We start from the raw sequence: 15,718 nt of genomic DNA on the forward strand, positions 1-15,718 counted from the left end.
CATCGTTTGGCTTAGGCAAATAGTTGATATGCACGATAAACAAGAGTTTCTGAACCTTTTCAGAACTGAAGAAACTAAAGTTAAAAAATCCAATGCTAAGGAGTGACCTCTAATGGCTGACTTCCTGGCGGGCCTCTTCTTGGCCTATAATGGAAGCAGCGTTGGCCTTTACGTATATTTACCATGAACCTAAATGCAGAAGGTACCGTTTCCTTGTGAAGCTAATTATGTGTATTGTGTATAACCACATACTGAATGGATTTGTTGATGAAAAAACATTGATTCATTACTTATATTGAATTCTACCTCTGTTAGACAGCAGAAAGTATACCTAGAGTGCTGCTTTGGATGATCCTTTAAGTGACATCGTTTTTTTTAAAGACCATTATTAAACACTTCTGGGATTACACTAGTAACATATTATTGTCTGTCTTCTTTCAGCTCCTTGTTCAGCACTGAGATACCACCATGAGAGCAGGAAGATTTTTGTGGGACAGGATAGTGGCGCCAATGTGGTGAGTCAATCAATTCTATTGTTGCCAGTATAGATAGAACGGAGTTGGATAATCGGCAGCACAGAAAAAGGAGGTGTTGCCCTTCTGTATCCAGCCTTTTAATCATGAAAGTTATACGTGATTGGTTACTTTGGGCAGTAGCTCTGCTTTTTCTGTACTCACCTTTGTTTTTTTCCCTCCTCTAAGCTGGTTTTAGTTTTGCTCAGATAAATACAGTTAAACACATTCATGAAGCAATTAGAAAGATAAGGGCCAATGCATATGGCTTCAAGATGGCAGTAAAGTGCACATTCAGATGTAATTTTCTGCTGGAGAGTTACGTTCAGTCCACTGCCAGCAGCCTGTCAAAATCAACGGCAGGCTAAACTATACAGCTGCTTTACGCAGATATATGCACATCTGAGAAGTATATGCGCACAGGGACATACACGATGCCCTGGACACAGACTGTTCAAGGAGAAGTTCACATAAATATAAAATATATATATATATATATATATATATATATATATATATATATATATATATATAATTATATATGTGTGTGTGTGTGTGTGTGCATTTACTTTTTTTGGAAAGCATTGCACCAGAGAACAGAAAATCACTGATGTCATGCAGGTCTCCCACAGACTTTCAGCGCAAGCTGTCTGCCCATAAATCCCCCCCCCCCCCCCCCGTCAGAACACAATAGCTCAGTGGGGGAGATCGCTGCACTAACATCAGATAGCACAGCCGCTTCTCCCAAGCTCTTTAGTTGTTGTTTTTTTTTTTTTTTTTCCTTCAGCCCACCGGGTTGAACGAAAAGAACCTGCCAGTGTGTACCAGGCTTTATAGCCATTAATGAAATGGCTACTCAGTCACTTATGCTTTACTTCTGAAGGTAAAAGTCTAGAAAATAAAAACCTGTACCTATTCATTAAAGTTGATACCCCAATATGTTCAGTTTCCTAATGTGATTTTTATATATATATATTTTTTCTGTTTTGTAGGAGTTTGTCATCTCTGATGACTTCAACAAAATGAACTTTATAAAAACATACCCAGGTGGGTAATCATTGTACTGTTCGTCTTTTACTGGCACATTGGAAGGCAAATGGGCTGTTCTTCTTGCAAAGGAAGTTGCACAGTGCAAGGGAGATTAGTGAAGAGCTTAGTGAATATGGTGAAATTTCGCTTTGCAAGGAATACCCAATTACTTGCAAGGAAAATAAAACAATTCACATTTTATGCTTGTGCATGATTAGATGATGGAAATTAGCTGGGTTTCACCTCATTCACCAAGCTCCAGTGAAAACTCTCTTGTAAAGTGAACAGTGTTTTTTCCTTTAGTAAATCAGCCCCATTGTTTGGCAGCTAGTCTCACTAATGGATTTCTCTTTTGCCTCTACAGCTCATCAGAGCCGAGTGACAGAGGTCATTTACTCTCCTGGACCTGAGTGGGTGATTAGCACTGGACAGGATAAGTTCATCACCTGGATGTGCACTCAGAGTGGTTCCTTGGTGGGCAGATATGCTTTCTCTGCTTGGGCATCCTGCCTTCAGTATCCTTTGGGGCCTATTGTAATTTATAACCATTTATACTCTGTACAGGCTTTTAGTTAGGTGAAGGAAGCATCAATGGACGATGAGTGCGCTGATTACTACACTAGCCGTCCATTGAAACTACTAGTTTGTCTACCACAGATCACAATGAAGGATGTAGCTGTGTGAGTGGAACCCCACACAACCATGCCAGATTTAAATGTGACAGTGGCTGTGGGGGGATGCTTAGGAACGTGTTACAGCCTAGATACGGGAATTCTTCCTGTAATGTTTTTTGTTGTGTCATTTATTTATTACAGGTATTTATATAGCACCAACAGTTTAAGCAGCCCTTTTACTCGTACATTCATATCAGTCCCTGCTCACATTGATCTGCTAACAATCGAAGGTCCCTTTCTTACATGCATACATATTAGGACCAGTTATGACAGGAGCAAATTGAACTAGAAGATTGTATTTAGAGAGTGAGAGGGAACAGGATACCCAAAGGAAACCCTTGCAAGCACAGGGATAACATGCATACTCAATGCAGGTAGTGTCCTGGTTGAGATTAACTCGTCCAGTTTAGAATACCAGTTCTTGCAATGACTATAGAGATACATGTACACACAAGTCCCTTATCGCCCTGTCCAGTACAAGCAACTGATTGAAATTGTCCAGATTGATTCTAAGCTATTTTATCCAACATTAATCTCCTGTTTGTGTGATTCCTCTTTTGTGAAAACACCACTGCTAAGCTTGAACTCTAATCCGTGTATCTGCATTTTTGTGGGAAATCCAGAATTTGCATGTAGAGAATATGTAAATGTATGATGATTGTATGCTTTCCCTGAGTGCATGAAGTATTGCTGCTTCATTGCAGGAAGTATTTTCCTTGTTCTCTCCATTTGTTCATACATTTTAATGATGTTCTGTAAAGGTGTTAACGTTTATCTTGCTCTCTATTATTGGGTTATAATTTGCTGGTTCCATTGATACAGCTTTACTAAGGTTTAGAACTGTCTCCATGACAACTTGCAGTTTATTAGGAGATTAGTATTATATCTTGTCCTCTCTGATCTCTGTAATAAGCCATGTGATCCTTAACAAAAGTCTTGTTCAGATACGATGAAGACACCAGATATGCCTTTGTTGGTGATTTTTCTGGGCTGATTACACTGCTAAAGCTGGAGAAAGACAAATGTTCTGTGATATCAACACTTAAAGGCCATGAAGGTAATTGCTCAAATAACTTTATCATTCAGTCTTTAAACTGGGCGTTCAGTGCTGACTAATATAGAAATGTACTGTTTTTAAAAACTGGTTACCGTGTAGTTCTTATTCTACAATTCATGAAGGAAAAACACACCACCAAGTTTCCACTAAGGAAAATGTCAGTGACAAAAGCAAGCATGCAGCATTTTAAATTGCACCTACGCAATAATGCTAACATAAAGCTACACTATATTACCAAAAGTAGTGGGACGCTTGCCTTTACACACATATGAACTCTAAAGGAGAAATCCAGGCAAAAACCTTTTCCCATGTCCTTGTTGCTGATCTCTTACCTTAATACCTTACCGAATATGCCATCCATCTTCTTAGCTCAGTAGTTGCTGTGTAATAGCCTAATGATTTTCAAATAAAACCATTACAGCCCTGTGATTTCCTGTTTGTAAGACCGATGTCTGCTATTCCTCTGATTCCCCCAACGACCGGTCAAGCAGGGATGTACTTTCATTCGCCATTTGTCACTGCTGCAGGGAGATCAAAGTAAGAATCTTGAGCATTGCTGGCTGGATCACACAGTGCGGGGACATCCCCCTTTGACACAGCTGGTATATGAAACGCCTGCCGCTGTCCAACAAAGACCAGCCTACTGGACCGACTCCTATGATAGACCACACACTGGTGGTGGGACTTTGTTTGACAGCGGCCAGCGTTTCATGTACCAGCTGTGTCACAGCGGGAGATCCTGGCTCTGTGTGATTGGGCCGATTCCTCCTTGTGATCCCTGCTGCACTGATGGGCACTGATGAGGCTGCACTTATGCGGCACTGATATGCTGCACTGCTAATCTGCACTGATGAGGCTGCACAGATGGGCACTGATGAAGCCGCATTGATGGGCATTGATATGCTGCTCTTATGGGGCACTGATAAGGCTGCACTGATATGGTGCACTGAATGGCACTGATGAGGCTGCACTAATGGAGCACTGATGAGGCTGCACTAATGGGGCACTGAATTGCTGCACTAATGGGGCACTGATATGCTGCACTAATGGGGCACTGATATGCTGCACTAATGGGGCACTGATATGCTGCACTAATGGGGCACTGATATGCTGCACTAATGGGGCACTGATATGCTGCACTAATGGGGCACTGATATGCTGCACTATTGGGGCACTGATATGCTGCACTATTGGGGCACTGATATGCTGCACTATTGGGGCACTGATGAAGCTGCACTTATGGGGCACGGGTAAGCTGCACTGATATGCTGCACTGATGGGCCACTGACAAGCTGCGCTGATGGACGCAAATGAAGCTACACTGCTGGACACTGATATGCTTCACTGATGGGCAAGGATAATCTGCAGTGATGGGCCTGTAGTGATGGGCACTGATGAAGCTGCACTGATGGGTACTGATAAAGCTGCACTGAGGTGCGCTTATATGCGGCACTGATGAAGCGGCACTTATGAGGCATGTCTGATGGGCACTGATAAGCTGCACTGATGGGCACTGATAGGCTGCACTGATATGCTTAACCGATGGGTATTAATATGCTGCACTGATGGGCACTTATGTGCTGCACTGATGGGCAAGGATAGGTGGAACAAATGGGCTGCACTGATGACACGGTCTACTGCCCACTGCCAAATATCCATAGGAGGGGTTTCTACCATCCCTGGAAAGTTTTATTTTTTAGGTCTTATTTTTAGTTTGATGTGTATTATAATAAAATAAAAGTGTAGCACTAAACCAAATCTAATAATAAATATAACATAGGTAAGTTGTGCAAATATATCAATGTAAAAACTGTGCAAAGTACAAATAAAACCACAAAAATACACAGTAAAGATGATCAAAAACAGTGCAGTCCAATAATTGAATAAAGTCCACAGAGTGAAAACGTGAGCCTTAGTGCAGGAAATGGTGTAGAAATAAACCGTGCCACTTTCTGGGCTTCAACCCTCAATGTGAAACCTCCACCACTTATAGAAATTACTGCTTACCAGAACACTGGGACTCAGTTACCCATACAGGTCCTAGGTCAGCCACGTTTAGAATATGTTCAGAGGATGACTCCAAAATATTTCCAAACAGGATAGTGCGATGCATCCGCTCCTCGCAGTGTGGTATCAAATGGCATGTAAGAACCATAGGATAAAGAAAAAGGCTCCACATACTGTAAATCTGTATCACCCAAAATTAATTAAACGAGGTAGAAAACTTCCATCAAATCCGAAAAACAAGCGCTTGTAACATCATCCAGCATAAATGATTAGAGTGCAATGGCCTGAATAATAAGAAAACCCAACGGATTTCGTCTTCAAATACATCATCTGGGGTCTGAAGACATGCTGGCCATTGCTTGTGTATATATAGCATTTACAGTAATTACCTTAATTGCTGTCCCCCCATGCACATCCATCCGGGAAAAATACTGCCTGGTAATGAACATGGCGGTAAAGAGTGAGCTTCAAGCCTCACTGGATTCTCATGATTATCAGAGTGCGCTCCAAGCCTCATTTTGAATTCCCCTATGTGTGTATCAGGTGGCGCTATCCAAGCCTCGTCTTGGATTACATATGTGAACGCACAATGTAATCCGGACATGACTTGGTGCGCACGCGCCGTATAGATTACCACTAAGCGCATGTGTCAAACTTGCCCAACACGATCATTACCCCCCTAGGCAGACCAACGGATCACAAAAAGGGAAGTGACAACCTCATCTGAAATCAACCTCACTATAGATAGGGACATCTAAATGAGCTTGGCCCTACCTATCCAACATAAAAACCTAAACAAGAGCAGAAAAATTGATTTTTGTCTTACAATAAAAATCCTTTTCTCTAATGTTCATTGATGGACACAGCTTCAAAACTTCATTTGACAGATGGGTTATGCTGCTCTTCCTAGGAGTAGGACACTAGGCGAGAAAGGGTTAACAAAAGTTAACAAAGCTTAACTATGCCTATGGGGCAGTCCAAGGTCTTATACTCCCACTTCCTGCTCTAGGATCTCAGTTTTTTTCTTGCCTAGTCAGGAGTAAGGACCTAGTTCCTTGCTGGAATTTCTGGTCCTGGCATTTTTTCCTTTTTTAAACTGACTTCTTTTGTTATTTTCTTGTACTGTGAGAACTACAATAAACTGCCGGAACTGGGCGACGGACTGGATATCCTAGATCCTTACGGTCTTCCAAGTCTGGCCAGCCAGCGCCACACTAGGTCGGCCACGACATAGTCCCACTGGAGGGGGACTGGCCAGTGAGTTAAACGCCTCACGAGGACGCATAGCCCTGGTCCTGACCTGAGTCACAGCCTGCCTCTCGCCCGCAGCACCCTCCATTCCAAGATGGGGAGGCGGTCTGGTCAGGTAGGTTCCCACCCGGTTCCATGGTGTGGTAAGTAGTGTCCCCCCTCTCCCTTTGTGGTCCCTCAAGGTGGACGTGGGCCCCTTCCTGGGATGGTCTGACCCCCTGGTTCCCTTGCATTCCCCCAGCCCCTCTAACAGTCATGGTGGTCTTTTGACCCCAACCTACCCCCATCTCCCCCCCCTCCTTGGGTGGGGTAAGAGCTGGCTTTGCCACTTGCTCCTGTTGTGGGTGGGGGTGGTTGCTGCTGACCGGGTTGTCCAGATCGCACACGGGGGGTCTTTGAGTGGGTTCCAGCCCCCTGGGGGTTAATGACTGGGGCAGGGATGTACTTTGGGCTCCCTGCTGTGGTTCTTGGGCTGGGGGGAGTGTACGTTTCCTCATCCGCAGGTCTATGCCTCACGTGGCCAAATCGGGCTGAAAAGTTAAACCGCAGCTTAGCGTCCTACTCGCGGATGTCCGAGCGCCTGACCAAGCTGCCCGAGCGCCTGACCAAGCTGCCCGAGCGCCTGACCAAGCTGCCCGAGCGCCTGACCAAGCTGCCCGAGCTGATGATATAGCGGACGGTACTGTTGACGGATGGGCGCCTCACGTGGCCAGGTTGTACCAAAAATGTAGGCCGTGGCCTTGCGGTCTACTCGCAGCTGACGGAACTGGCTGTCCAAGAGATTGACCAAGCTGTCCGATTGACTGGGGATGCAGCTGCTGTGTCAGAGGCACCGGTCCTCTCGGGGGCCCGCAGATCCTCTGAAGCGGCAAAGGTACAGTATTCCTCTTTCCCGCCTACTGTGACAAAATTCACGAGTCAGTGGAGTTGTTCTAAACGCAATATGGCTGTGTCTAAGCCTGACGATGGACGGAATCCCTTGAGGAGTCTCTGTGGAGTACGTGGCCAGTCCCACCTGTGGTGGACTCCCAGGTCTCCAGGCTGATTAAATCCACCCTAATTCTGGCGGAGGATTCTCCGGTTTTAAAAAATCCTTTTGACAGGAGAGCCGAGACTTTGGGCTGCCACATGTTTACTGTGGCCGGTTGGGTCCTTAGGCCGGTGTTCACCATAGCATGGTGTCCCTGACTTTTCAGAGTGGACAAAGCTTTTGCGCCAGGATCCGGAGGGGGAAAAGATTTCTCCTACCTTTGCGGAGCTAGCAGACTAATTGGTCCAGGGGTTGCAGTTTGTCTGTGATGCCTCTCTGGATGCGGCTCTCTTAGTCTCTGGGCTGTCCATGACAGCAATGATCCTTCGGCGCAGGATATGGCTTAAATGCTGGTCTGGTCTGGACCAGACTTTCCAGGAGGTCTTATGTGATCTTCCCCTTTGTGGGGAATCGTCTTTAGAAGCTCCCCTGGAAGGACCTCCTCCGGGGGTTCCATGAGGACCTGGTCTGGTATGCCGAGAGCTGGTCCTTCCACACCTGCAGACAAACACCTCTTCTGCCTGAAGAAACGCTCTCACTCCTATCTGGGGTGGGGAGGACTTCTTCGCTTCTTTCCGGACCCGTGGACCTGATTCAAGACAAGTGGGTCCACGAGCTGATTCGGTCTCGCTACAAGATCGAGTTTTCGGTCTTCTCCTCCAGAGAGGTTCTTTTTGTCCAACCTACATTTATCCCCAGACCCCCTGTGAGGTCTCTTCGGGGCCATGCAAGACTTGCTAGTACAAGGGGTGATTGTTCCGGTCTCAGAATGGGAACATTTGTTTCATGTTTACAGGTCCCAGGAAGGAAAGCGAGGTTAATCCAATCTTGGACCTCAAGCTCTGAACTTCTTTGTGCGGGTACAGATGTTTTGAATGGAGTCCATTCGTACGGTAGTGGCATCCCTATATCAGGGGGGTCTTCTGGCTTCTATCGATGTTAAGGACGCTTTCCTTCATATTGCTATATGTCGGTCATTCGCGCTTTCTTCGCTTGCCGTGGGCGAGGAGCAAGTGTTAGGCCCGTTGTTGGCATTGTTGTGCCAGCGGGTAATTGTGATACTGGAGTACCTGGATGATCTTCTTCTGCGAGCAGAGTCTCCGACTGCTCTGAAGGACAACCGGGAGATTGCTGTGGGGACTCTGCAGAAGTTTGGTTGGAAATTTAAATTTCCAGGTATTGGCTCTGGTTCTTCCACATAGTTGGACTATTTGGGTCTGTTCTGGACTCGGCCTCAGCCAGGGTGTTCCTCCCATTTGACAAGTTTCAAAAAATCCACATGAGACCTCTATAAAGAGAGATTCTTGCCATATGGGGCAAGAATCCACAGTCTCTAGACAATTTGAACCTGTTGGGCTGGCGTAGAAGGTCCCTAATTCAGTGGCTTCTCTCTCCGTCGCTTCGACAGGGTAAATCTTCCTTCCGTTGTACTTGATGGTGGTCACCACGGATGCCAGTCTGTCCTTGTGGGGTTGCGTTTTTTGGCACGGGATGTGCGCAGGGGGTCTGGGCTCTGGAAGAATCCAGACTACCGATTGATATAGTGGACATTTCCTTCGGGGGTGTTTCATCAGTTGTGTCTCCGGTGGGGAACTCACATGATGGTCCTGTTGGCTTCTCGTCTCAACAGGAAGGTGCTTGGGTTTGTGGCACGGTCTCGGGATCCTCTGGCCGACGACACAGACGCGCTGGTGGCTCCTTTGGTTCCAGTATCGTCTCATATACGTCTTTCCTCTTCTAGAACTTCTGCCAAGACTCCTGCGTAGGCTCGAGGCAGAAGGGATTATGGCCTTCTAGTGTCTCCAGACTGGCCTCGCCGGTCTTGGTACGCAGATCCTATACGTTTGTTCGCCGATGCTCCTTGGAGACTTCCTCTTAGAAGGGATCTGTTGGCTCAAGGGTCAATCTTCAATCTTTCTTTACAGTCGCTGGCTTTAACGGCTTGGCTGTCGGAAGCAGGGCGCTAAAGGCTAGACTCGCACAGGTGTCAAACTGGCGGCCTTCTAGCTGTTGCGGAAATTCAAGTCCCATGAGGCTTTGCAGTTACAAGTATGACTCCCATAGGCAGAGGCATGATAGGACTTGTAGTTCTGCAACAGCTGGAGTGCCGCCAGTTTGACACCCCTGGACCGTCTAAATCAGTGATTCCCACACATACTTCTAGGTAGATTTACCATTGCGTTTGAAGAGCGTACTTTGCACATGGAAATCTTTTGGGGTCACCTCTGCTTCTTTTCGGTGACTCTGAGATTGGCTTTTCTCCAATGAGGTGTGGAGCAGCGTCTGGCCTCTGGTACCACTGAGGGCCAGGTTCGGCCTTAGCGGTTTTCTTTTATCGTCCTTTTGCTACCCTTTCTGTGGTTCGCACAATTGTTCAGGGGGTTCGCCACTTGGCTCCCCCACTGCGGTCTCCATTCTTCTGAATGTAGGGTGTCGGAGCTGGCAGCTTGTCTTGTCATTCACCTTACTTGGTTGTTCACTGAGATAAAGTGGTGCTTTGCGCCGTTCTGCTGCGGCTCGGGAGTGGGACGCCTAATCACAATTACGCTTCGAGCCGCGGCAGAACATGATGTTTATGATGCTCTTTTATCGCATATTTTTGAAAGTATGTTTTTAATAAATTTCTTATGGTTCATGCAGACCGCAGACCTTCACTATATACCGCTTTGTTGTTTCTTCTTGGTAATGATATCCCCACGTCTGGAATTAAAGGCAGCCCTTGCAGCATAGCATTGGTTTATGTATGGAGGAGTGGAGTTGATTATTTCCTGCCAAGTGGAAGTGTCTGTTGAGGAGGCTGTTTACCTGAACACTGCTGGTGACCATATCTCTACACTTCCATATCCATGTAATATTTGACTCTGGTAAGGAGATTTTTTTGGGCACTGCGGTGTAGTGTGTTGTCTACCTACACTGATGCTGGTGATGAGATTGCATCCTCCTGCTCTGATCATGGACTATTCAATGTTTTTTCCTTTTCATCGCTGCATATGGACTTTTGTATAATTACTGTAAATGCTATATATACAAGCAATGGCCAGCATGTCTTCAGACCCCAGATGATGTCTTTGAAGATGAAACCCGTTGGGTTTTTTGTTATTATTCTGGCCATTGCACTCTAATCCTTTATGCTGGGTGATGTTACAAGCGCTTGTTCGGATTTGATGGAAGTTTTCTACCTTCTTTAATAAATATTGAGTGATAAAGTTTTACATTGTGTGGAGCCTTTTTCTTTATCCTATGGTTCTACATACCATTTGATACCACACTGTGAGGAGCGAATACATGGCACTATCCTGTTTGGAAATATTTTGGAGTCATGCTCTGAACAGATTCTAAACGTGGTTGACCCAGTACATGTATGGGTAACGGAGTCCACATGTTCTGGTAAACAGTGATTTCTAGTGGTGGAGGTTACACATTGAGGATTGAAGCACAGAAAGCAGCACGGTTTATTTCTACACTATTTCCTGCACTGAGGCTCATGCTTTCAGTCTGTGGACTTTATTACTAATTATCGGACTGCACTGTTTTTTTTATCATCTTTGTGTATTTTTGTGGTTTTATTTGTACTTTGCACAATTTTTACATTGATATATTTGCACAACTTATCTATGTGATATTTATTAGATTTGGTTTAGCGCTACACTTTTCATTTTATTTGTTTTTTATGACCATGTTATGTGTGAGAAGCTAGAGATGCAATTTCTTTTGGATTAGTGCAGTTTTTGCACATTTACACATTTACAATGATGTGTATTAAATGTGACGTTGCATAACACAGAGACCGGTATTGTGGTGATATTGAAGTTTGAGATTTCCATACATTAGAGGGTTCCATCATTGTATTATTGATTAGTAAGTTAGCGCTGCATTGTTTTTGTTTTTTTTCTCATGTTGACATTTACTTGTAATAAGAAGAAAAGGTAGCCGGCAACTCTACCTTTTCTTCGGAATACCTGTTACAATGGATGGCGATCCTTTAAGCCTGTGTGCTCAGTCGTAAGACTCCACTTCAGATTTGTCAGGACTCTCCTTTGTTGAGAGCGCTGCCCTTGTGTGTCGTCTGACACTTACTTGTGCCACAAGCTGATGTAAAGAAGCATGTCCTGGCTCTTTCTTTCTGTGTTGCGGCTAGGCATGTGCTCATACACACCATACAAGCACTGATTGCTGTTAAAAGATCTCAAAGCTACAACAGGAGGAGGGATATTTATAATACTGAATTACAGCAGAGTACAGCAGGTAAATTTATACAATTTTGGGCATGTATCTACAGTTCGGTGATTACAACATGCACAGTCATGTTGGAACAGGAAGGGGTCATCCCCAAACTGTTCCCACAAAGTTGGGAGCTTGAAGTTGTCCAAAATGTTTTGGTATGCTGATGCCTTAAGAGTTCTCTTCATTGGAACTAAGGGGCTAAGCCCAACCCCTGTAAAACACTCCACACCATAATCCCCCCTCCAGTAAATTATTTGAATGATTGATGACTGTCCTGCACAGAGTCCTGACTACAACCTGATGGAACACCTTTGCGATGAATTAGAGCACAGACTGTGAGCCAGGCCTTCTCCTCCAACATCAGTGCCTGACCTCACAAATGCGCTTCTGGAAGAATGGTTAAACATTCCCATAGACACTCCTAAACCTTGTGGACAGCTGTTATAGCTGAAAAGGGTGGGCCAACTCAATATTAAACCCTACGGACTAAGACTGGGATGTCATTAAAGTTCATGTGTGTGTAAAGGCAATTGAACAGACAAGGAGTCACTGCTCAAGGTGGTGTAATTGCCTGATGACTCACACCGGTGCATGCCCCGGCTCGCCTCCGTGAAAACTTGATAAAAGAAAAGGAATTGGCAGCACTCCAGGTTGAGTCAAAATCCAGGTTTATTGACTGGACATCCAAATATGACAATCGTGACAAGGTAGACGCGTTTCACACACTGACTGTGTGCTTAATCATTGTAAAGGCAGGCGTCCCAATACTTTTGGTAACATGTTACACCCATATTTGGAGTGTAATGTGTAACATGCTCCAGACCTGCCCTCTGCATCGCTGATCGCCCACCCCACTCTCTACATGCCCGCACAACCGCGTCATTCACAAGAGCCTCTGAATGAGAAAAAAGTCCCATTTTCCACCGCAGCAGATGGCTTGTAGTTCTCAATAGACTGTGAGTGTACTGATTAGCATGCTTGTAGTCCATTCACACACTGCCTGCAGTTCTGTAACAGCCAGTGCAGAGGTACGGGTAACAAAGCTGCAAGCAGTGTGTGTATGAGCCTGACATTGCATCCTTGATTCACTGATCAGAGGTGCAATGCTCTGCAGGCTCATGTGAAAAAAAATGATAAATGCTCTTTTTTTTTCACTGCAAAAACATGTGCATTTATTCTTGTTTTTGAAAAAAAAAAAGTGAACTTATCCTTCTATAGTTTTCCCGGGGAAAGGAAATTAGATATAGGGGTTGATTTAAAGCCAAATAGACTGGTTTCTTTCCAAGGGATGTTGAACCATGCAGAGGAACTTCCCCCAGAGGTTAGTGGATGAGGTGAGATTCTGCTGACGTCAATCATCCAATCACGTGCAAGTAAAAAAGCTTTTTTTTTTTTTTTCTCTTGCACGTCATTCGGTATTCCTTGCAAAATTACATTCACCTAGCTCTGGGAAAGACTTCCTTGCAACGAGAACAGCCTATTTTATTTTCAGTAGTAACACAGGATCTAAAATATTTACCTTTTCTAAGTGAAAATACTGTTCCAAGCTTCCTTCAATGCTGGCTACATGTCTGATGACCTGGCCACTTAGTCAACAAACGATCATCCAACAGGTAACTGTAGCCAAGGCTGAAGGAAGCGTGTTGTAGCACCAAAACCGCATTAATAAAATCTCTATTCATTTGTTTCATCTACAGATTAATATTTTCATTTTTTTTGTAAAATACCAGTCCATCGGATTTCAGTCCCTCCCCTCTTTTTCTTTTCGACATATTTGGAGGGATTTACTAAAACTGGAGAGTGCAATGTCTGGTGCAGCTCTGCACAGAAACCAATCTGCTTTCTGGTTTGATTTCCAAAGCTTAATTGAACAAGCTGCAGTTAGATGCTGATCAGCTACCATGCACAGCTGCACCAGATTCTGTGTGCTCCAACGTTAGTAAATCTCCCCCATTGTGTGATATTCTTAATCTTCATATACCTGTCTGAAACACCTAAATTAGTTTACTAATTGTATCTCATAAAATACACATTTTGCATTTTAGATATGTTTCGGTGTTTAAAGCGGACCTGACCCTGACACGTGTTGCATTTTTATTCCATTTAGGCAGCATCTCCTGCATGTACTGGGACCCCGTGCAACGGTTTCTTTTTTCAGGGTCAGCAGATCACAGTATTATACTGTGGGATATTGGAGGGAGACAAGGACGAACCATAATCCTCCAAGGACACCAGTAAGGATCATTCTTTTTCACATGCTTCCACTATTTGTATGACACTGCTCCATTCAGTTCTGTGCTGGCACGTGTCTGAGCTGCATAAAGATGATTCTGGCTCTAAGCCAAACTTCACTTTAATGTAATTGAAAGACATAGTTTGATGTACTCTGAGTCACTGGTTACGTACATGGCATATAAGACAGGATGATGGCCAACATCAGGACCACATTGTTATCCATAGAAAGATTTAGTAATTGATGGATTGAAAGGTGTGACATCACTTGTCATTAAATGGAGTGGGGGGGTTGTACATGTAATTACTGTGATGCAGAATGAGTTCTGCCTTGTGTGCTTATCAGTTTATCATTGATTTAGTAAACTTTCAGAAAATCTGTAGACAATATTGGTAGACTGTATGGGAAGCCTGTGATAACCATCAACTTGCTTTCTTCTTTGCCCAGTGACAAGGTGCAGGGACTCTGCTACCTGCAACTCACACGCCAGCTGGTGTCATGTTCTGTTGATGGAGGAATCTCTGTATGGAATATGGATATTGATAGAGAAGAGGTATGTCTTAATCTCTGCGTTGCTGTATTTGTAATCTGGATTTTTTAAAATCTACCTCATGCTAGTGTTTCTTAAATTTTGGTGGGCTCTGTGCTACCATTCCATTTTTTGCAGTGTCCCATATGTAAATCTAAAAGTTAGCACAGTGGAGAGGTGCTCAAACTTGCTTTACACTAAAGGAGAAACCCGATTTAATGCTTCGAACATTGTATAAAATATATTTTTAATGTATAAAAGTTTACATCATTAGCACATGTGGGTTTAGAGCCCTCATTCACACTTAAACATTTTTGTTCTCATTTCCCTATGCTTGACTATGCTTAGAATGCAGAATCCCATTGTTTCTAATTGTCCTTGTGTACTCTTCTACGCCCAGTAGCCCTGGGCAATTAAAATGTATGTGTGCTTTTTTTTGAGAGTGTTTAGTCCATTTTTGTCTCATAGATTTTAGAGGGAGCTTTACGTGCATTTTCAGACCTAAGAACTCTTCTCCTCCCCTCGCCTAGCTCAGGAACAAACTTCTGAAAGTTGATACATGTGCAAGATGCTTGTAAAACGCTTAAAAATCACCAGGAATATGCTCTGCTCAGATGTGAATGTAGGCTTACTCTGAATAATTTACATACCTGAACTTTCAACCTAAATCTGTGAGTGCCATCCACAGTGAAGACAGGTACTGCTATTTGTAGTAGGATTCCTTGGTAGGCATTTGATTGTACAGATTAGGATAATGTGGCAGACAAATGTATTACATCTGTTCAAGGATTGGCAAATAAAGTCAACTGCACATTGTTATGGAAAGATTTATTTTCCCATTTTAATCCCATGTCTTAGAGTTTTTCCTAAATGTAGGACCCATCAAAGCAAACACTGTAGTTTAAATTGCAATGCTATTTCTCATGCTTGCCAACTGTCACTCTGGTAAAGAAGCTTTCCCCCAAGCACCCAGGATTGCGTAAAGGCTAAGTCCACCTTATGTAAAAGAAACTAATAAAATAAATGTACATATACAGTATTTGCAGAAAATGTGCATTTTCTATCTTTCTGCAACTGTGATCATTACTGGGGCATGGTTCACCTGGCACCATGTTACATGTTGCACCCTTAATATGGGTGTAAAATAGTCTTAAAGGTGGAGTTGGCCTTTA

At 44.0% G+C, this 15,718-nt stretch overlaps 1 protein-coding gene across 1 annotated transcript in view; it reads left to right on the forward strand.

Annotated features, from left to right (window-relative positions):
• WDFY1 (WD repeat and FYVE domain containing 1) overlaps nucleotides 1-15,718 on the forward strand; it is a 78,219-nt gene that overhangs the window by 51,828 nt on the left and 10,673 nt on the right. The window contains exons 3-8 of the mRNA XM_082252436.1: nucleotides 442-515; nucleotides 1,505-1,559; nucleotides 1,906-2,056; nucleotides 3,160-3,272; nucleotides 13,892-14,018; nucleotides 14,465-14,570. Coding sequence (XP_082108562.1) covers nucleotides 442-515; nucleotides 1,505-1,559; nucleotides 1,906-2,056; nucleotides 3,160-3,272; nucleotides 13,892-14,018; nucleotides 14,465-14,570 — 626 coding nt within the window. The remainder of the gene's footprint in view (nucleotides 1-441; nucleotides 516-1,504; nucleotides 1,560-1,905; nucleotides 2,057-3,159; nucleotides 3,273-13,891; nucleotides 14,019-14,464; nucleotides 14,571-15,718) is intronic.

Source organism: Pelophylax lessonae (assembly GCF_965119305.1).
Source record: "Pelophylax lessonae genome assembly, chromosome: 3".
Taxonomy (NCBI): domain Eukaryota; kingdom Metazoa; phylum Chordata; class Amphibia; order Anura; family Ranidae; genus Pelophylax; species Pelophylax lessonae.